Raw genomic sequence first — 21919 nt, 5'->3', positions numbered from 1 at the left:
GCTGGCTCCGTGGTGGAGTGTGCAGCTCTCGATCTTGGGGTCATGAGTTTGAGCCCCATGTTCGGTGTGGAGATTACTTTAAAAAAAAATTTTTTTTTTAAAGAATACAGTGTAGAAGTACAAAACAAAGTATAAAGTATCTTAAGAGGAACAAAAAGCTGCAGAGAAGTAGTGTTTGCAGGCGGAAACCTGAGGAGGAACGGCTGAGCCAAGACTGGAGCGAGTGGGGAAGGAAGGGGTGAAGGGGGGAGGTGGAAGACGGGCAGGTACCCAGAGGTGGAGGGCTTCCGGGCCACACGAGAGTTTGGAATTTATCCTAAGTGCAGTAGGAACCGACTAGAGAGTTTTAAGCAGGAGTAGCATCCTCTCCCGGGTGCTACTGCAGACGCTGGGTCCACCTGAACGTACACTTGGACCCGGACACAGTGACGTCGAGGCAGGAACCCAAAGTAGCCAGTGGCTGGGTGCGGAGCGGCATCAGTTAATAAGAGGAAGAGGCAAAGATACTCCCTCTCTTTTTCACCAGAGTGCTCCCCAAACAGCTGATGTGACGTGTTGTGACGATGGGCCTTAGGGCGAATACGGGTTTCCCCTGGTGGTTGGCAGTGGGCGTCTTCCACTGTGTGGCATAACCCTAGAGAAGAGATTCTAGAAATGCAGCTGGACTGGTTCCCTGCATACCACAGGAAGTATCTACTCTCCAAAAGCAGACTGAGACTGAGGAATTCAAATTAAATAGCAGTTCCACAAGTAGATTCTCCGGGGGTGGAAAGGACCCACTCGTAACGTTTGGTATCTGGAGTCTCATCTCTTTGTTTTCCACAGATTTATGCAACTGGCACCACAATACTATTTCAGTAACCTGCCTCCCAGTGAGAGTAAGGATATTCTACACCAGGTGATGGATCACCTATCACCCATGTCAACAATGAAGAAGGAACAGAACGTGTGTGAGAAGTGCCCGGAAACCGCGGAGCAAAGGTGCGCCTTGCAGTGACTCGTCTGCACCTTCCCCTTAGAGCGTGCTGTGCAGCCAGTACCCCAGCCGGGCCGCACGGCTGATCCACGGGAGCAAGGTGAGGACCTTCAACTTGAATACGGACATCATACCCCACACAAGAGAGTCTCGAAAAGAGTTACACTTTGTACATTATTTAAAAATAAAAAATGGAAGTTTTTATTGAGTTCTTTAAATTACTACTCCACGTTTTCCTTCTTACTGGAAAAGCTCTTCATCAACCATTCGTAATTCGACCAAATTTTTTTTTTTAAAAAAAGCTATTTTGTAAATGTGTCACAGACACAGGTGACAGAACCCTACTTTTTTGTAGAGGACCTTAATCTGAATAAAGTGATGAGTTTTTCAGTAAATCTGAGCTGTTTTCTGGTAATTTTACAAAAACGAAAACCAGCCCCCTGCCGCCCATGGGAAATGGGTCAGAGAGAGAGATGCTCTTTCAGTTTACCCATGATTTCGTCCATCTTGTCACCTGGAATCAACATCACAGTTCGCAAGGGCTTCATCGGGACGTCGTCAAAGGACCACCTGCCTCCCAGACAGGTGTCGCTCTCTTCCTGCACCGAGTAGTTGAACTTCAAGATTGCCTTCTAAAGCAAATATATCAAGTTAAAAATTCAGCCAACCTAAAGGCAAAACTCATTTACGTGGCAGCCAGGAATAGTATTTGGTACATGTTTAAGAATGACGGCGAACGGAAGCAGAACACAGAAACAGCTCAGACAGGGCAGTCAGGAGGAGCGAGGAGAGTGGTGCCCCATCGCGATGAGGGGAACGGCAGCTAAGTGAGAGTACTGCCACCATCATTTATCAGTATTTATAATTCTGCTTGTATTCATGATCTCATTTGATTCTCAAAATAATCTTGCAACAGCAAAGTGAAAGAAAGACTCCTAACATCTGACAATTAATGAGCATGGTCTTCAGACACTGGTCTCTCCTCACTGTCCTGGCTGCTCCCTTGGCATAAAGCTGTCGTGTGACGACAGGGAAGTCTGCATAACCAGGCCATCTTAAACCAACCATAAATACATAGTTCCCTGAAACAATCTGTCTAAGGTGCTGCTTAGGCCTAAACATTTTCACTATTTATTCCTGAAAAACCAGGGCAGTGCTGAATCTGGTAGTGTTTTAGTATTTAGTGGGCGTCTTTTTAATAGCGATGGATATCCTCTAATCCAGGAAAGTAAGTTACCCCTCAGATTCCACATTGAGACAAGGTCAGGGTGAGAAAGCACGTTCTCTGGCGTCTGGTGGTCCATCGTAGCACAATATACCTTTACAGGAAGAAAGTGCCAGAAAGCCCAAAAGCGGGAGGACGTCCAGGACTGAGGGCAGGGAGAAGCGTGTGAGCCATCATGGCGGAGAATGGGCCTGCCCTAGCTTCCACATCAACCAGCTGCGTGACTCAGATAATGGCTCCCATCTCCCTCGGACTCCACGTCCCCATCTGTAAACCAGGACTAACGTCTACCTCACGGAGTGGTTCTAGAACTAAACATCTTCTGGTCAGCATATTGTAAGTGCCTGACCACCACTGAGCGTTCATAGCTTTTTTCCTCCCCAGGCTCGTCACCAACGGGGCCGGGGGGAGCTGGCGACTTAACCTGTTGAGAACCTACTAGGTGTAGGCCCTGTGTTAGCTGCCAGCTGCTGCCAGTATGGAGGAAGAGTGGCCATACTCAAAGGACTTTGACATAAATGGGAGAGCAACAAATCCTGCTTATTGTCAAGATCCTTACTGACATCTAAACGAATAGGTGAAAACGGGCCAGTCTTACCTCATAGAAAAATTCTTCCTCTGCATTTGCAAACATTAACTCATCTTTTTCTTGGCTGCTCCGTTTCTTTCTGGGATTGTTTTTTCCAGCTTCCACAAACGTCTTGCTAATCAGAAGGTAGAAGGAACACTCTCCACACGGCTTGTTCGTCCTGTGTGCCTCTGCCAGTTCTTTCCTAAAAGGTGTAACACAGAGGTCTGCCTGCTGAGTCAGGTGAAATGCATGAAATCCACGAACCAGAGCACAGAGAAAAGCAGTGAGGCCTCTTCGGTGGGTTCTGTCGTGTCTGACACAGGCTTAATGAACCGACATCAGGTCTGGACACTTCTAAAGCACCGAGTGTTATTTCTGTAGTCCACTGCACTTTCGATTAATTACAGCAGTGTTTTATAATAAGTAGTCTGAGGAGTCAGATGATGCTGAGTTGTGGATACGCGGTAAATAACGAGTCTCAAATTCACTCGACATCAACATGTAAGAAGGTGCATTTTTAAGGACAGATATTAACAAAAAGCCACAAAGGCACAGAGCCATAACCAAAGCCCTCGGAGCAGGTGACTACTAGGCTCCCGGCACTAGAGTCTGGAACTCACTCCTGACCTGCTGCACAAAGGTCACGGTAGGACACAGGTGCCCTAAATTCTAGAGTAGTCTGTGGAGTGGCAATGCAGCCTAAATCTTTTTTCCTTCTGGAAACTCCACAATGTCCCTCTGCATCTGGCTGAACAAAGACGGAAAGCCTCTGGCTTTCCTTAACAGAGGATCAGGAGGGAGATCACCCTCCCGTGAAACCAAACAAACACGAGCTCCAGCGGATCAGAAAAAAGGCGAAGCGCAGCAAAGGACACGCGGCAGAAGCCCGCCGCACGGCAGCCGGGGGTCCTCGTGGCCGGCAGTTCCCTTCCCACCAAGCGCCGCCGGGAGCGCGCGAGCGCCGTGGCCCCGGAGCAGGGGCGTCTGGGCAGCACGGGGGCCGGTCTGTATTTCCGCCCCGCTCTACCTCAAGGTCCAGTCAATCCCGAGCCTGAGCCCTGCTTACAGTTAAAATGGTGGAAACCTAACCCCCCCCACCCCCCCCCGTAATATCAAAAACATGACATCAACAAACCCTGAGAAGCCAGACACACAGTGTCAGGACCGCTTCCTTAGTTACAAAACGTCCCTGTGGAATCTAGGAATTGTACCCAGTTTTCGTCACTGGCGTATCGCTTGGCACCTCATCCATGCTACAGAAATCTGGGAAGGGGGGGAAACCTTAGTCCAACGGGTAAGAGGCCACATGAGCTGTTCCTGTACCCCCGTCAATCTTGTAAGGCCGTTCGGACTACGGCCACAAGCAATCAAGGGCTCGCGGGACACGGCCTCCCCTCTGGCCGCTCCAGCTGCCCCCGCCCCACACACACGGTTGGCATCGCTCTGCCGAACCCACCGGGGAAAAACCGTGCGGAGGCGCGTGGCCCGGTCTCTTACCGGAGCTGCTGGTGCATGGGCAGCGCGATCTGAGGAGGAACGTTAATGAACCTCTCGCTGAGGAGAAAGCCCACGGGCTTGGAGGCGTCGTTGAAAAGCGCGTCCAGCTGTTCAACCGAGCTCTTCCCACAGCTCTTCTCACAGGAGCTCAGGATCAACTCTTTAATTTGTTCAGCACACCGCGTACCCTGCAAAGCAAAGACGAGGCGACGTGACAGTGAGAGCTGTGACTTCTGTCTCACGGCAAAGGCGGTTTCCCGCCACGTCCTCGGTTTCCCACACTTCCTCAGTGCTGACTGCGGAAGCATCGCCACCCGGGTTGTGTACCGGCCGTGAGCAGCGGTGAGAGAGGGTCACACGGACACGCACACACTGGCGTGGCAACTCCAGTCCATCTAAAACCTGAAGGTGAAGTGTAACCTGCACCTGATTCCGTAAACAGCCGGTTTTCCCTTTTTGGCCAGAACTCCCGTCAACAAAGATATGGATGGAAACCCAAGCGAAGGTGACGAAGAGCCCTCCGTGGCAGGAAGCAACGAAGCCTCACGGTCAAAGCAAGGGCCGCAGGGACAGCAGCGCCATCGGCTCCCGTGTCGGTACCGACACCAGGCCACCAGTGCCCGATGGTTCTCTACGCCACAGGGACTCAAGGCCCTGAACGGCATAGATTACTCGTAACACACACACTTTCGTATTAAAACAAGATTACGGTGAGATTTCACAAGGGCACATACCCTTATAGCATCGCTATCTGATATAAAAAACTATCATCGTGTGTTAAATACAAGCGATTTCGGTCTAATGAACAGTCATCCAGTGAAACTAACCTTTCTTTCCGTTAAATTTAAAAGACTTATGAATCCAAAAATCTCATCTTCGTCCACATCGTCATCACTGTCTTCTGAAACATCCGTTTGCTGTTTGAAAAAGAAATGAGAGTTGTATGTTTGGGAAGAAGCAGAATACGAAGTCCTCTTTCGGTTTTCACAAACTTTCCTCGGCTGTCGTCACCGTAGGGAAGCATCGCACGCTAAGCACCGTGTGGCCGTGGCCCTACCGGCTCACCTCCCTCGATTCTGTTCCCCTGTTTTACACCGTGGATGATCCCTTCCTGCTCCAGGTTTCTTCATGCTAGATACGGTGGCTCAGTAGGTTAAGTGTCTGACTTTTGACTTCAGCTCAGGGCATGGTCTCACGGTTCGTGAGATCAAGCCCCGCGTCAGGCTCTGGGCTGATGGCACAGAGGCCTCCTTGGGATTCTCTCTCTCTCCCTCTCTCTCTGCCCCTTCCCCATCCCCCCCAAAATAAACGTTAAAAAAAAGAAAAAAAAAAAACCTCAGAACAATTAAAGCCTCTTAAAAGAAGCCACTCTGTCTTCCAAGCAATCCGGCTGCAGCCAGCCCTAGTGACACTGGCTCACCTACAGCCACACTCCAGAGCCCCGGTGAAGGAGGACAAGGCCCGAGTGCCACTTACGCCTACCACGCGCGCGGGAGAGGAAGGGCCAGAAGGGAAATGAATTAAGAACTGAGAACCAAGAATGAAATGCCGGCCTCTACCCTGCACTTCCCGGCTCGATGACGGCCCTTCCCCTGCCGGCCTCAGCGCTCCCTCCACACGGACCGCCTCACGCTGCTTGTTTGTTTGTTGAAGCTGCGAACTCTCCGCGCATCCCCAGTACCGAGCGCGGGGTCCGGCACGGACCGAGTCCTTGGGGAACCACGTGCTGAACAAAATGAGGAGGCTGCTGCTCTCCCCCGGAAGGACAGCAGGGACCCACAGCTGCCCGCTGTCCTGGAAACCGTCCGTGGGAAGGGGCTTACAGGGCTCTGCCACCCGCTTCAGCATGACCAGTTCACGGAGGGGAGGCCGAGGGAGCAGACGCACCGCCGGTGGCAGGGTGCCGCCGGGCGAGAGTGGAGAACAGCAGGACCTGCCTCTGTGGGCACCGGAAGTCACACCTCAGTGACTGAAAGGGGCCCGGCCACGCTGAGCGGGGCGGAGGAGACGGGCAAAGGGGCCACCAGGCTTTAAGGCCCGCACGCCTGCGGACCCGGGCTGTAAATGACCACCGGTTTCTTCCTGCGGGAACAAGGAAGGGGGTGGTGGCTCAGGTAAGGCCTCGAAGGCCTAGGAAATAAAACTATATGCCAAGGTGAGACATGTTTCAGGTAATCACGTGGATACACTAATGGAGACTGAGAAGGTAACTCAGGGCAGTAACAGCCCGTGAGAGGACCGGCCATGTCTGGTCAGGAAGGAGAGAGGGAAAGAAAGAAAAGAGTATGCATGCCAGCCTTGGTCCCTTAAGATCAACCCGAGACCGTTTTTCAAGGTCTCCCAGCTACCGTGGCAACACACGCAGTACCGACCAACGGAACGCCAGGGGACGAAAAAGGAACCTTCGGTGTCAAATCCTAAGAAATCCTCAAAACAGGGGCACCTGGCTGGCACAGTTGGAGGAGGATGCAACTCTTGACCTCGGGGTCATGAGTTCAAGCCCCAGATTGAGCACAAAAATTACTTAAAAAAAAAAAAAAAAAAACCCCCAAATGGTCACTGGGCTCATAAGCAGTCAAGATTCCCCGGAGCACGCTCAATGTTCCTCCCTGACAGGCCGTCAACCATCAACGTCACACGGGGGTGCCTCTCGTGGGGCTGGAGTCCCAATCCCATTCGGTCTCCTCCACATGCCCCCCCCCCAGCAAGAACCCCCCGTCTGCATGGCCCACTCACAGCTCCCCCCCCATGCCTCCCCTCACCCCTGAAGCCTCCTGGTTCAAAACAATTCTCAGCACCTAAGTCCTGAGCAACTCCACCACAAGTGGAGCCTCTCTACACAACCCACGAGTGCAGTTCATGGCCCTCCCCCGCCACCGCCCTTTTCCCTCCACAGCCCAACAGACGGACCATCTTCTCTAGAAGAGTCTAAATCAACTCCCCCGTCCCAGAGGCTCCAGTGAAAGTTCTGGGCAGTCCTCTCCTCAGGACACAAACCTCTGTCCCTGGGACACCTCAAGTACCTCCGCGGAAGCCATGGGGCTGTTTGGGAAATCATCCAAGGGAGGGCTGAATCCCGTCACCGACAGTAAGCGGTGTCAAGGATAAAAGCGACTGCTTGTTGGAAGGTCACAGGACAGGGTCAGAAGGTAGAGGAGGGTCGGTAACGTATCCCCCAGACTGAAAAGGCACACGAGACGGAAAACCGAAGCAAGCCACTCCACACCACTTACACGGAGTCTTGCTCTGGGTAACTTCCTGTCCGAGGGATCAGGTGAACAGACGATCTCACGCGGTGAAGCCATTCTCCACAAAGCCCGGACCTTACCCTACAGCTGGTCCGGCGCCCGGGGCACAGAGGGGAGGTCACACGGCGGTCACCTAAAGCGGGGCCTTCCGCGCGCCCCTTGACGGAAGACCAGAAGGCCTCACGCACTCCGGCCAGGGGGCACGTTAACCTCCACGGGGCCCAGACCGCGCAGTCCCAAAGGTCATTGTGCAGGCGCAAACAAGGCAGAGGACCAAAGACGGAGGCAGCGTCGTCAGCACGCCTACAGACCCCCCTCGGCTGGGGGACACGTGGGTGGGAGTCTCCCTTCCCACCGCTCTAATAAAAGGAAGCTACTGGACGTGCTGTTCCTTTCACTTCCTTTACGCTCGGTGCCGTGAGGGTTAGTGACGGAGATGCCGGCGATCCTACCCGACAGTTCCAGAACGTCAGTGGAGCACTGACGGTAAAGGCCAGACCGGGGTGCTTGGGAGGAGAGGAAGTAGAGGCTGTGGGTGCCAACTTTTTCGAGAGCCTTGGCTTTGAAAACAAAGGGAGATGTCGAAAGGTGAGGTGGTCAGGGGTACCTCAGACTCAGGTGGCCGCTTTTTCACCATAACCCAGACGGTAAAGAGTCGGCGACCGTGACGGCTGACGTTCCAGCACTTGCCACACGCCACTGCCCCTTTCTCACCACCGTCCGAAGGAGGGACCGGCACCATCCTCGTTTTCAGAGATGGACATGGAAACAGGCTAAGGTCACTGTAGCGATTATGTTTCCCACCAACGGCCAGGTCTCCACTCCCATAGGGCCCGCCCTGGAGAGGAAGGGAGGCCCCTGGCCCACCGTCCCAGCCGGGCTCCCAGTGGACAGCCGGCACTAACCCGCGAGTCGTGTGAGTGGGCCATCCTGAAAGGGAACCCTCCAGCCCCCGCTGACCCTCTCGGGCTAGTGCGACACGGAGCAGGCGTGTCCTGTCCTCACTGAACTCTGTCCAAACGGGCGACACAGACGACCTACTATTCTAAGACACTAAACTGCGGACGCTTCACTTAGGCAGCTACAGGTAACCGAAGGCACCGCCAGGGGCTGGGCGCACAGGCAGGATTCACCCTCCTGCTGCGCGTCCCCCAAATGCTCCCTCCCAGGCCACCGCCGCCCCCACCGGAGGCGCCTCCGCGGGCTCTGCCGGTTGCTAGGGAGTAACGGCGGCATCAGCAGGGTCTGCCTGCGCCCTCCCGGGCAAGCGCCCATCTGCTAAGAGGGGCCAAGTCTCAGGCTCACACCTCACGTGCGTGTGTCACAGGCAGACCTAACACGACAGGTGCACTCCCAAGCTCACGTTCCCTCCCGACCTGCTCCTCCTCCATGTTTGCAATCTCGGTCACTCGAGCTGGACACGTGGGAGCCACCCTCGACTCCTTTCCCGCCACTCACGAAACCCCATCACATCTCATCTCCCAAACACCCTCCGAATCACCCCCTTCTCTCACCGTCTGTTGCCACTCCTGGGTACCTGCATTCAATACTCTTGGAAATTACTAGAATGGCTTCTAACCAGTCTCTCTTCCTGAAGTTACACCTCTTTCCAGTGTGAGCCCCTGGCCTGCCAACTAAACACCAGGAGGATCTTAACAGGCCAAAGAACTAATTTGGTAAGAACCAACAACTGTCCCGCTTACCTTAATCACACTCCCGATGTGGTTTTGTTGAATTAAGAGATCAGTTAGTTCTGCAATGTTCACAGGAGCCTTCAGGAAAAGCTAAAAGGAGAAAAATACTTACTTTAAATGAAAATCAAGGCAAAAATTTTAATAAAACTTTTAATATCCACATTCAAATAATGCAATATCCACGATGTGACCACAAAGACAACCCAGGAGGAAAGGAAAAGCCCAGGAGCATCCAAGCCAAAAGCACTGAAATGTAAGAGGCAGTGGTAATACAGGAGGTGTGGGAGAGAAGAAGCCAAAAGAGCGGAAAAGAGAGAGGAGGAGGAGGACCTAAGGCCAAAGAATGTTGACTAGGACACTGGAGCCACCTTAAACGGGGTAAGGGAGACTAGAAGCAGAAGCAAGCATGGATTTTGTAGCACCAGCTGGTGCACTCGGGACAGACTCTTCCGCAAGAATTCTTCCGCCCCGGGGAGCCTGGGTGGGTCAGCTGGTTAAGCGTCCTACTTCAGCTCAGGTCACGATCTCCAGGTTCAGGAGTTTTAGTCTCGCATCAGGCTCTCTGCTGTCAGCGTGGAGCCTGCTAGGATTCCCTCCCTCCCTCCCTCTCGGCCCCTCCCCTGCTCTAGTCTCTTGGTCTCTCTCAAAAATAAACAAACTTAAAAAACAAAACAAAACAAAACTTCTACCCCACCAAGTTTGGATGTGAATTAGAGAAAAACAGAAGAGTCGTTCAAGTAATTAGCACATGAAAAGGAAAAGATTTTACGACAACAGATACTTAATAACATATTAATGAGGCAAAAAACAGGGTATGTTAGCCTTGGAAAAGAAGGGAAACCATTCTTCCTTCTCTGCAGGGTCCAGAGAATAGGAACGGAATTCTAAAATAAAGGATGGAATTTGACCTAGTTGGCGTTGCTTGAATGGCCTGGATTTTCTCAGAAGAGCAAAGTTCTGTGTAGAGTCAGAGACCATACCTGCTGCAGTAACTTCTTAATTCCGTCATAATCATTATCTGAGATGGAATACGCTTCAAATTCAATGTTCACTTCCTGTAAATAACACACAAAATAGGTCATCACACGTAACTTCCTAAGATAATTCAGGCATTATTTTCTACTTGGCAGATTTTTCTTCTCCTGCTCCCTCCATTCTTTTGGGCTCTATGTCTATCTACAGAACATGCCAGAAAAAGGACGCAAAGAAAATGTTATCACTGCCTGAGCTTTAAGGAGGCAAGAAAAGTGCCAAGACTGCCATCTGCACAGGTTACAAAGCACCTTCACACTATCTCCTCATTTGACACAAAAGCCTGAGAAACAAAAAACTGAGTGATCTAGTTTCAAAGTAGAGCAAGTCGGCCCCACAGAAAACCACCACAGCAGCCGCCAAGGAGAAATTATGTACCTGACTGCAAGGGCGAACGAAGAGCACAACCACTTCAAAAGTCCCTGGCAGGACCTACAGTTTGGTTCAGCCCACGGCTCCAAGGCTACGCTTCATTTCCTTGGCAGGTACTGACTGAGTGCCACACGTACCAAGCACCGTGCCAGGCACTCACGATGGAGAGGTAAGCAAAGCAAGCAGGAATGGTCCCGCCCTCGTGGAGGGTACGGTTTAGGGGGGAATACAGACTTGAAGAAAACATTAATGCAAATACATGTGAGGTTGCAGCTATACGTGCTATAAAACACAGGTGCACGGTGCCGTAACAGCTTGGAAAACAGGTAACAAAGTCTTCCCTTAGAGAAGGGACGCTCGACCGACTTCGGCTCAGGTCACGATCTCACGGTTCGTGGGTTCGAGCCCCACGTCGGGCTCTGTGCGGACAGCTCAGAGCCTGGAGCCTGTTTCGGATTCTGTGTCTCCCTTGCTCTCTGCCCCTCCCCACTCGCACTCTGTCTCTCTCTGTCTCAAAAATACATAAACATTAAAAAAAAGAGAGAGAAAAAAAAGAAGGGATGCTTGAGCTGGGCATGAGGATAAGAGATCCTGGCACCAAGAACTGCACACACTAAGGCCCCAAGGCAGGAGGAAACCGGTGAGTGAGTGCAAGAGACTAAAGGAAGCTGTGTGTGGCTGGGCTCCTTGATCCTCTGCAAAACAATGACAACATCAGGCCTGGTTTTTAGTGAGAAGGCTTAGACTTAAAACTGCCACAAGGTCAGTCCTGTGTCATACCTTGCCTGCTAAGTGACACACTTATTTGGGGGCTCTGATGAAATAGTGTTTTCCCCCATACTTCCAAGTTTAGCAGGTTCTGGAATTTGGGTCTTAGCCGGAGAAGGCTGCGGAGGAAAATCACACGTGCCTTTGCCTAGTCACCCTGCCTGTGCGTATATTTAAGCATTCCCTTGGCTGTTCAAATTTGCCAAGGGCTGGATATCAAGGTCAGTTTATAAACGTCAAATCCTGACCCTCGGAGGTAGGTTCGGCCAGATGTGAGCAGCAAAACCCGGAGGGAAGGAGGGTGTTCCAAACAAAACCACGAAACAATTCATCACTAGTCAGGTATTCCTTATAAAGGAATAACTTCTCTAAACAATACCCTTCCGGTGTTGTTTTTTTTCTCCTCAGACATCTGTCCCAGGCTATTATTACTGGCCGCCCCACTGCTACAGATACCCGATGGATTATGTGCCCAGCACCGCTTTCCCTGGGAACAGCCTCCCCAACCGCCAGGTTTCAGGGCAAACGGCCATCTTTGTAAAACAGAGCCCTGCCACTCACTCCCAAGTGACAGGATTTAGAATTAAGACGAAATACGACAAATCTCAGAAGCTGTTGATTTTCTATTCTCTGCTATATGGAGTAGGAACAGAAAAAGAACCAAATATCTTGAATGCAACAAAGAGCAGTAAAGCAAAGACAAACGTGAAAGACTTTTCGTGTTCTCCACGACATCCCAGGCTCCCCAGCCGGTTCCAGAAGCCCAGCTACTTCCTGCCCTTGGAGGTCTACGATGCCCTTGCACCCTTACCACAAACTCCCCTTTCTGCTGAAGCTACCCTCTGCGGGTCTCGAATAAGCACGAACAAGAGCCCCAACCACATGGCCGGGAGCACTGAACGTGCCTAGCGCTCTTCTTCTCATCTTTTCAGGACCCCCACCCGATTCCTGAAGTTCGCATACCCACTTTCTATCTCTGCCAGCTGCCTCAAAGCCAATCACTCTGCTTTTTAAATCGGGCTTATTGCCCACGAGTGTGCGCGCGCGCGCGCACACACACACACACACACACACACAAACACACTTCCTTCCTTTTAAACAGATCTAAGGCAGATTTTGAATTTCCAAAATAATTCCAAAATAATTAATAAGTTAATCTTTCAGTAAGTTTTCAACACATCACCAAATTTATTTCCTGTTTCTTCTTTCCCCTAGACTGCACTACACGTGCAGTCTTAAACTTTCTGTGTGTCCTCAGTCTTAAATGGTGACAATTCCCAACTTCAGAGAGTTGACATAAACGTTAAATGAGTTAATACAATGTATACAGATCCTGGAACAGCATGTATTATCATTATTATCAGAAGATAAATTCTTACAAGTAGAATTACTGAATCAGGGAATACATACAATTTTAAACTTTGATAGATACCGTCAAATTGCCCTCCAAAGACACTGCAACAAATTATACTCCAGTGGTATATGTAAAATGCCTATTTTCTTATGCTACTATGTCAATGACGATTACCACATTGATGATTTTAACCACCAGAGTGCAACAGATTATCCATGTTAATGCAAGAGGGAGGCACTGATTTCTGCAACCCAAAGTTAGCAAAATAGCCAATTAAAGCTCTAAGTGAAAAAAGGTGAGACCACATTCAAGGCAAGGGGCCAAAGAGCTATTTCGTAAGAGAAGGCTCTGTCCACTCAAGATTTATCATATACCCACGCCAGTCTCAGCCCTAACCCTGAATCCACCCTTCTGACTCATGTTTATCTCTGACTTGATTTCCCATCACTCTTGATTATTCTGTTGTGGCCACTCAAGCTGCCTTTCTGATTTTCTCATTCATGAAATGGAAAGTCACTGGAATATTCGGAACAAGGAAGAGGGAATAGACCTACATTTAAAAAAGATCTCCCTGGGTGTGCTTGGCTGGCTCAATTGGAAAAGCGTGTGACTCTTGATCTCAGGGTGGTAAGTTTGAGCCCCGTGGCCTTAGAGATTACTAAAAAAAAAAAAAAAAAAAAAAAAAAAAGATAAACTTCAAAATACGGTACTTAGCATTCCTAGAATCTTGTAAAAAAAAATAAATAAAAGATCTCTCCTGCTTCAGGTGTAGAGAGAGACGGTTCAGGAACAAGAATGGAAAAAAGCTACTGAAGGAGTCCAGGCAGGCGGTGAAGTGTGCACTAACATGCTGGAGAATCAATGATGAAAAGCGTCTGGAGACAAAGATAAAGCTAACAGGATCTACTGATAGACTGGATGCAGGATGACAAAAGGGAGGAATTAAACTACTGGGTTTGAGCAATTGGCGAATATGGGGGCCATTTATAGAAGCCGGAGCATGAAATGCAAATTCTGCTTTGGGCGTTACTAAATTTTAGGTACCCATCGGGCATTCAGTGATCTTAAGGATCATTCAATCCTAACTACTCATTCAACAGATATTAAGTACCTATAATGTCCAGCAGCACGGCAGGAGCTATTCTGAAACACAGGAACCCAGTTCTAGGAGAACCCATCACCCGGACTTGGTGAACGGGACAAGGTCAGGCGCCCCGGAGGCAGAAACACTGTTTAGGGGAGATCTAAACAAGGATGGAAAACACTGCAGGATGAAGACCAGCCTCTGATACGGGTCTTGGTAGAACGGACAGAAGGCCTTCAAGGAAAAGAAGGCCGCTGTGCGTGAGCCACGGAACAAGAGCCGGGCGGAGTGACCGCAGGGTGGGCAGAGAAAAAAACTGCAGGCCCTTGTTGGTCTACTGCGGGTTTGGGGCTTGAACTCTGGAACTAAATAAAAAAAAGCCCCTGAGAAGTGTTGCGGCGGGTTTTCTCCGGGGGGGGGGGGGGGGGGGGGCGACCCGGCAGAGTAGGACTTCTGAAAATAATTTCCGTGTCTGCCATGTGCAAAAAGACTTAGTTTATCATCTCCAGTTTCTGCTTAGAGACCCTCAGGTACTGGAGGTCGCTACTCCGAGCAGCTCACAGTCACAAGGCTTTGGCGGCCAGAAAGTTTGAACCCAGCCTTAAACCAAGCTGGGGTCGACTGTGGTTCTCACCTCGTCGACGCTCTCGTCGTCTTCATCCTCTTCTTCGTCACTATCTTCATCGTCTTCGTCCTCGTCCTCCACTTCATCTTCTTCTTCTTCTTCTTCCTCGTCTCGCGGGACCGGAACACCTGGAACCCGCGGAGCCCCACCACCCAAAGCACGCCGCTTGGCCCTGGACGCCATGATACCAGCCTCACTGCGCCTGCGCAACTCCCTCCAACCCGCCCTACCGGACCCACCCATGCAAGGCGAGGGGGTGAGAGATCACGAAGAACCTCGGCGCTGAGTCGGTGTCAACCTCAGAGCCCCTGCTGGATTCCACGGCCCTGATACCTAGGAGTCAAGTCCAGTGCGGGTCCTATTTTGGCATTTCCTTCCCCCGCCTCCATCCTCCCTTACTCCCTACAACGCTCCCCACCCCCTTCGCTCAGTGGTTCGACCCTTCTCGGCCCCACCTCCCCGGGCCTGGGCGTCGGTGCGCATGCGCGAACTCCAGCTGTGCGCTGCTCTGGCTCCCAGACCCCGGCCGCGCCGCTGGTGCCTCGCGGCCGTGCGCAGGCCGTTTCCATGGCAGCAGAGGTCACGCGGTGAGGGGGCCTCCCACCCGGTTCCCAGCTCCCACAGCTGCATCTCTGGCTCCTTGGCACCGCGAGATACCGCCCCCGACGGGGCGCCCGCCGAGTGCCCCAGCCCCTAGCCTTTCGGGCCTCTGCAGCCCGGCGAGGTAGGTGTCGCCGCCCACGGTGCCGACGATGACACCGAGGCCTAGCGGGAGCGTGACGAGTAGCGAGCGGAGCTCCGAGGCCGCTGCTGGCTTGGGCGGGGGTCCCTGGCCTCCGGGGCAGCGGTCGCCCCGAACGGAAGGTCGCCGGATGCGTACAGATGCCCGCGCGCCAGGCTCAGGCCCGGCCCCGAGGGGGCACCCCAACACCGTCAGTGGCATAACCATGTCAGCGACTGAACGAATCCCCCCCCTAAGCCCTGCCCCTAGCCGACGCTCTTGAAGCGCATTTCTGGACCCGAAAGTGTCTTTAACCTTCAATGCTTCGGGTCCAGTGGGGAAATCTGAATTATAGACCAGAGCCTACTTTGAAAGAATAGAGAGTGGAGGGGACTATGGTGCTGCTGCAGCCGGTTGTGGCCCAGTCTACCTCCCCGCCCAGTGCTGTCAGATCTTTACGTGGCAAGAGCCCCCGGGGTTCTGGAGTTTTACAAGGTCCATCCTGATTGTTAGCACCTGTGCCAAATAAAATTCAGCTCCTAATCAGATTTCTCACCTGGACCACCAGTATGCAGCCATTGTAAAGATGACTGGAAAGAAGGTCCTTGAAGAAGACATCAGCTTTCTGAGCAGGTCTATGGTTTAAGCATTCTCTCCTCTGTAAAATGAGGAAAGTGGGTTGGAGAACTGTGACCCTAAAAATGGAAGGCACTGCCCCTAGTAGTGAGGTGGCTACTGCCCAGAGGGCCCTTTCTCAGTGATCTTTCGGCAGCAGGAAATGGAGTCAGGGTGACGTAAGGGTTGCCAGAGCCCAAGTCCCCATGACTGTTTTCTGTAAGTTTCATCTTTCCTGAGCGTCTCCGCTACCAGGCCACCATATGGATGTTGGCAGACCCGCGTATCAGAAATTCACATCTGATGGGGTAGCTTAAAATGACCCCTTTGGGCCCCACAACTGTGCAAAAACATCTTCCTGTAACGTACAAGACAGGAAGCTGTAGGGGGGAAAAAAAAACACCTATCGCAAGGCTCAAATTAGAAAAAAGACTCGGAAGGCATGGTGCCAGTGTATGAACAGAGTTGCGCTCAGACAGCACGGGTAATTTTTAAGTATACGGTTGAGTGGCACGAGGTATATCCGCATTATTGTGCAACAGTCACCACCATCCATCCCCAGACCTTCTTTATCTTGCAAAAACCAAACTCTGTGTCCATTAAACTGTAATTCCTCAGTTCCTACCCTCCGCACAACGGGCCCCGGAAACCCCCACTTTGTTCTCTGCCTTTATGAATTTGGGCTATTGTAGTGGAATCATATAACGTGTATTCTTCTGTGGCAGCTCATTTCACTGAGTGTAAAGTCCTCAGCGTTCATCCATGTTGTAGCAGGTGTCAGAATTTCCTTTTTTTTTTTTTTTAGGGTTGACTAATACTCCATTGTACATATATGTCGCATTTTGTTTATGCATTTGACCATTGGTGGGCACGTGGGTTGCCACCACCTTTTGACTCTTGTGAATAATGCTGTGAACTTGGACGTAAAAATACCTGTTGAAGTCCCTGCTGTTAAATTTTGGGGTGTATATACCCAGAAGTGGAACTGTTGGATCATATGATAATTCTACGTTTACTGTTTTTTGAAGACCTATACTTTTTGGTATTTTGCAAAGTTTCCACAGTGAGCAGGCATGGCTTTGACAAGAGATCGGGGGGAAAAGCCTTACTTGCACCCTCAGACTAGCTCCCAGGTTGAGGTCATGGTCAGGGTGTAGAGTATCTTAAAAGAGCCTAGATGGTAGGCCTGGATTAAATTCCACCGCTGCCACTCGCTGTGCTGTGTGACTATGGGTACATTGCTCAGTCCTTCAGAGTTTTGGTTTCCTCTTCGGTGAAATACGGATAATAATACCTACCTTGCTGGTGTAAATGGGGTTGGAGATCCTGCCATGTAAAATGCTTGGCCCCTTAAATAACACAGAGTAAGCGCTTAATAAAAGGGCAGCTGTTGTTACTGTTGAGAGAGCAGCAGGACACAGCTAGAAAGTGTGCGTTCGAGAACCTGGCTCTTTCTTACCAGCGAAGTGGTCTTGATCAAGTCGTTTCTCTGTTTGTGTAAGGAAAAGAGATCATTTCCCCTGCTCCGGAGATGCTGGGTAAATCTGAAGTGTTGTTTTCCCTCAGTGTGAACTAATATTTACCGAGCATCCCCTGTGGGGAAGGAAGTCCGTCAAACAGCCAGCAGTCCAGAGGGTCCCGTCCACTGCACGATCGCAGGGCCTGAGACCAAGAGCAGAGCAGCCTAGACCAGAACACAGGCCTCCGCCCCCCAGCGCAAACCCCTTCCCCTCCCCCGAGCCTCTTCCCAAAGTCCAGAGCGGCTCAGGTACAATCCTCCTTATTTAAAAGCCTGGGAATAGCCCCGCTTGTTTCCTGTTCCTGGTTCCCTCCTATTCCTGCTGCGAGGCGGGTTAGCAGGAGTTTCTTCAAGCAGGGAGCTTTCAACTTGGTCCGGGACAAATGCAGGGATAATAGAATTCCTGAGGCTGTACTGGCTCCCCAGGCTGCCGTGTCCAAGTGCCACAAACTGGGCAGTGTATACAGTGGAAATATATTGTCTCAGTCAGTGGTAGACACTAGAATTCTACGACCAAGATGTCATTAGGGTTGGTTCCTTCTGAGGGCCGTCAGGAGACATCTGCTCTGTGCCTCTCCCCCCGCCCCGTTCTGGTGGCTTTCTGGCCATCTGACATCCCTCGGCTTGTCAGTACCTCGCCCCGATCTCAGCCTTATCTTCACAGGTCTTTCCCCCAGTGCGTGCATGTGTGTGTGTGTGTGTGTGTGTGTGTGTGTGTGTGTGTGTGTGTGTCCGCCTCTCCCCTTGTCATCGGATACCAGCCCTATTGGATTAGGGCCCGCCCTAATGACCTCATTTTAACTTGACTACATGGCAAGGACCCTGTTTCCAAATAAGGTCACATTCTGAGGGATGAGGGTTAGGACTTCAACACATAAATCTTGGATTCAAAGCCTAACAGCCCAAGTGCAGGGATTTACCATTTCACTGCTAGCTCTCCACAGCAAGCGACCGGATGACGGGTATGTGAACTTCTTGATGGGAACAACTGAAGGAGCCTATGTGGAGATGCACGTCGCCGAGAAGGGCATCGTTCATTTTTTGAGAACCCCCCCCCACCTCGCCGCCCCAATCCCTAGAATATTCCAGGCTCTAGTCAACAAAAGCATCTCAGCTGGCTTTACCCGTCTCCAACCTGTTCGGCACGAATCTGCTGCTGGGCTCCTGTTTTAATGTCACCAGACCTTCCATACAAAGTAGCTGGAATGTGCACACATCATCCTAAGGCATCGGCCACAGCAGAGTATGAATTCTGAATCAGAGGAGCCCTGGGCCCCGATGCAGACTTTTAAAGCCTTTCTTCTGAGTGCTGGCAGTTTGCAGTAGGCAGTACTTCTGTGTGTGTGTCTGTCTCTCTCAGTCTCTCTCTCTCTCTCTCTCTCTCTCTCTCTCTCTCTCTCTCTCTGTCAACACTTAGCTCACAGTTCTGTGGTTGTCAGTCTCCTCCCACCAGCCTTGGAGCATCTTGAGAGTGGGTGTTAAGTGTTATTTGTCCCTTAACCAGCACCCAGTTCCCAGCATCACACAGAAGAGATTCAGTGTATCTTGGGTAAACGAAAGTAGGATTGCAGAGCCCCTCCCTGTCTCGTTGAGAGCCACGTTTCTGGCCTGGAAGGCCAGCCGGTCCTTTCTTAGTTCCCCTTGTTGGTAAAATCCAGGAGCTTCTGCAAGGTGAGCAAGGCAGAATGCGGCACACCAGGAACTCCAAAGAGTAAGTCCTGCCAAAGAACCGGGCTCAGCTGCTCCCCAAGCGCATCGCATGGTTCTCTTTGACTTGCCCATCATCCGGAACTGCCCGCTCGGTGCCTGGTATCTCCCATATGTGTGCGTTGGGGTGGGGAGGTACCCCTGCAACGACTCTCCACCCCACTGCCTGCCTTGCCAGTGATGGCCTCATTTCTCCTCTTCAGAGCAAGACTGAGTCGTCTTCCCTTCCTGTACCTACATCTTTACCTCTACTTTATTCTGGCACTTGCTCTATTATGGACTGAATTGTGCCACCCCCCCCCCCCGCCCCCACCAATTCATATGTTCCAGCCCTAATCCCCAATGTGACTTTACTTGGATATAGGGCCTTTAAAGAGGTATTGAAGAGGGGCACCTGGCTGGCTCAGTCGGTCTAGCATGTGACTCTTGATCTCAGGGTCATGAGTTCAAGCCCCGTTTTGGGCATGGAGCCTATTCAAAAAAGGAAAAAAAAAAAAAAAAGCAGTAATGATTAGATGAGGTCACTGGGAGGTCAAGCTCTAATACAATAGCCACCAGGTGGAGGCCTAATCCTGTGGGTCCGGTGTCCTTTACCAGAAAAGGAGACACCAGCGGTCTCTCTCTGTGCACAGAGGAAAGACCACGTGAGCACGGCCAGGAGGCACTCGCCCCTAAGCCGGGAAGAGAGCTCTCACCAGGAACCAACCGTGAGAACACCTTGATCTTGGACTCCCAGCCTCCAGAACTGTGAGCAAATAAATGTCTGCTGTTTAGCCCCCCCGAGTCTTTGGAATTCTGGTATCGATGGGATTGCACTCTGCAGAGGTGTCTTCCTTCTCCTTTGCTAGGGTCTCCCCTGCCCACTGCCCAACTTGACCTGGCATTGCCTGGGTGCTGGAGGGCTCTGACCTGGGCCTCCTTCCCCTGTCACCCAGGTCCCGGGACTTCAGAAGACTCCCTCTACACGCTGACACCACCCAAATCCCTGTCCTTTGACCCGACTCCCCCCGGAGCCCAAATTGCCTACCCAGTTTCTCCATTTGGGCATTTGGTGCCAGGACTGTCCGACTCATTTACCACTGCAGCGGACCTAGTAAATGCTGTAACATTCGTACAGCACGTCGTGGTAAACAGATGAGGTATACAGTTCCCAGGTAAAGGCAGCCGGCCCTGGCTGGGGCTGCCGTGGTTCTGGCTGCCCTGGGCCCCACCAGCTGCCCCAGGGGCCGAGAGGACCAAGCCCGCAGGCATGCCTGTAAGCCGTTCACAGCACACGAACGAACGGGCTGAGGCGCACGGGTGTGGAACAGGCATCCTCAAACATGGTCCGTCCCGAACGAATCTTTGTCCCCATCCCTTCGCATGCCCCGGCAGGGCTCCCATCCTCCGGCTGTTCGGGTTATAAACCCAACTCCTCTTTCCTCCACCTGCACCAGCCCCAGTAAATGCTGTTGGCCCCACCTTCAGAACACATCCGAGGGGACGCCTCCCCACTTCGCCTGCCAACCCCTACCCAGGCCCTGCGGGTAGGAGTTGGCACAAGAAGCCCTGAGGAGGGCGAGCCTGAGAGACAGAAGTCTGGGGCGGCCGGAGTGCAGAGGCGGGAGTGGAGACCCCGGGGCTGGACCCTGCCGGGCCTCGTTGGGTCGTATCAGGGAGTTTGTATCTGATCTCGACAGGAGTGGGAAGGTTCTTATTGACGGATTTACTTCTCCTGGCCCTTTCTCATTTCTGCTTGCCCTTTCCTCCTGCAGGGTAACAGGAGGCGGGAAGTGTGGTATCACAGAGCAGGCGCAGGACTGAGGGGCAAGGGATCTGACGCTGCTTTACCGCCCATGATGTGATCTTGTTTCTCCTCTGTTAAGTGGGGCAAACCTCTGCGTTACCAAGCTGTCGGGGTGCCAAGTGACTCAGAGGACATAACAATGACCACTGACACGTTTACTGAGCACCTACCATACACCAAAGATGGGCTGAATGCTTCAGTTGTATGAAAACGATGAGGTCGGCCCGTTTTATGGGTGAGGAAGCTGCCGTAGAGAGGACAGAACTCCTCCAGAGTCCCTGAGCTGATAAGTGGCAGAGCCGGGTGGCATTCACAGACAGGCGGGCTGGCTCTCAAGGCTGTGCTCCCAACGCCTAGGCTGTGCTGCCTCTCCTATCCTTTGCAGACCCCACCCAGGGTTTGGGAGAACAGAAAATAAAAAGTATCACTCTGGTACAGAGTGCTTAGATTAGTAACGCAGACACGCGAAAGCAAAGCCCATCTACCCACCGCAAATAGAGAAAATATTTCTTCTGGGTTCTTCCCTGTGGTTGTCTTAGGTAATAAAATTGATGGCTCTGGGATAATAACCATTAAGAGATTCCGTGAGCTGTGCTACTGAACTTGAGAACTAAAAATCAGATTATTACCCTTATTCCTTCTCTGCCCGTGCTCACAGCACCTCTAATGCAACATTCAGAGAAACCACCGCTGATGATTCTGTGCCCGGCTAGCGCCCCATGTCATCAAGTTCAGTGAGAAACCCATCACCTGATAAGTGCACAGAGATAGTCCTGCTAACACATCACTCATTTTCTTAGTCATTTAAGAATTAAAGTTGATCATGTTTTGAGACTAGATTCCCCACTAACTGACTAGTACCATTCACTGTATATTAAGCACATTCGGCCCAGGGCAGAATCCCAGGGCTCAGAGAAAGGTCTACAGGGCGTGGGGGTGGAGGGGAGTGGACAGGGGGAGTCCCAAAAGGTCCTGCAGAGCCAAAGGATCTGCCCCAAAGGCCTGGGGACTGGGTGACAGACACTGCCCTTAGCAGAGGAAATGGTCACCAGGGGGAGGCCTGGCTCACGGGGCAGCTGAGGTGCACGTGTTTCCACAGGCACTCGTGTGCATGGCGTCAGCTGC

General features: G+C 51.7%; 3 protein-coding genes across 13 annotated transcripts in view; 2 read left to right on the top strand and 1 right to left on the bottom strand.

Annotated features, from left to right (window-relative positions):
* DHX32 (DEAH-box helicase 32 (putative)) overlaps nucleotides 1-1194 on the top strand; it is a 52786-nt gene extending 51592 nt beyond the window's left edge. For all 3 annotated transcript variants that reach the window (XM_053910020.1, XM_053910019.1, XM_019424634.2), the window contains one exon: nucleotides 826-1194. In XM_053910020.1, the coding sequence (XP_053765995.1) occupies nucleotides 826-997 (172 nt within the window). In that variant the 3' untranslated portion in view covers nucleotides 998-1194. The remainder of the gene's footprint in view (nucleotides 1-825) is intronic.
* On the bottom strand, nucleotides 1151-14663 carry BCCIP (BRCA2 and CDKN1A interacting protein). Of its 2 annotated transcripts, none has more exons than XM_053910021.1 (7): nucleotides 14456-14663; nucleotides 10192-10266; nucleotides 9221-9301; nucleotides 5097-5186; nucleotides 4270-4457; nucleotides 2800-2974; nucleotides 1151-1605 (listed from the first exon to the last, which is right to left on the bottom strand). In XM_053910021.1, the coding sequence occupies exons 1-7, from the start codon at nucleotides 14627-14629 to the stop codon at nucleotides 1438-1440; spliced, it is 951 nt and encodes a 316-aa protein (XP_053765996.1). In that variant the 5' UTR covers nucleotides 14630-14663; the 3' UTR covers nucleotides 1151-1437. The 2 variants fall into 2 exon arrangements, with proteins under 2 accessions (XP_053765996.1, XP_019280186.2); XM_019424641.2 differs by having other exon boundaries at nucleotides 1151-1608; nucleotides 14456-14661.
* Nucleotides 14664-14908: 245 nt separating this feature from the next.
* UROS (uroporphyrinogen III synthase) overlaps nucleotides 14909-21919 on the top strand; it is a 35791-nt gene continuing 28780 nt past the window's right edge. The window contains exons 1-3 of one of the 8 annotated variants that reach the window (XM_053910026.1): nucleotides 14919-15170; nucleotides 19606-19755; nucleotides 20763-21029. In XM_053910026.1, the coding sequence (XP_053766001.1) occupies nucleotides 20999-21029 (31 nt within the window). In that variant the 5' untranslated portion in view covers nucleotides 14919-15170; nucleotides 19606-19755; nucleotides 20763-20998. Of the gene's footprint in view, nucleotides 15171-19605; nucleotides 20334-20762; nucleotides 21030-21919 lie in introns of all 8 variants that reach the window. The other 7 variants (XM_053910023.1, XM_053910025.1, XM_053910029.1 and 4 more) reach the window with 7 other exon arrangements.

The sequence above is a fragment of the Panthera pardus genome, unplaced genomic scaffold, assembly GCF_024362965.1.
Source record: "Panthera pardus isolate Hobbes unplaced genomic scaffold, ASM2436296v1 HiC_scaffold_22, whole genome shotgun sequence".
NCBI classification, from domain to species: Eukaryota; Metazoa; Chordata; class Mammalia; order Carnivora; family Felidae; genus Panthera; species Panthera pardus.
The sequence above is the reverse complement of the archived record's forward strand: the minus strand, read 5'-3'. Positions and strand labels throughout refer to the sequence as shown.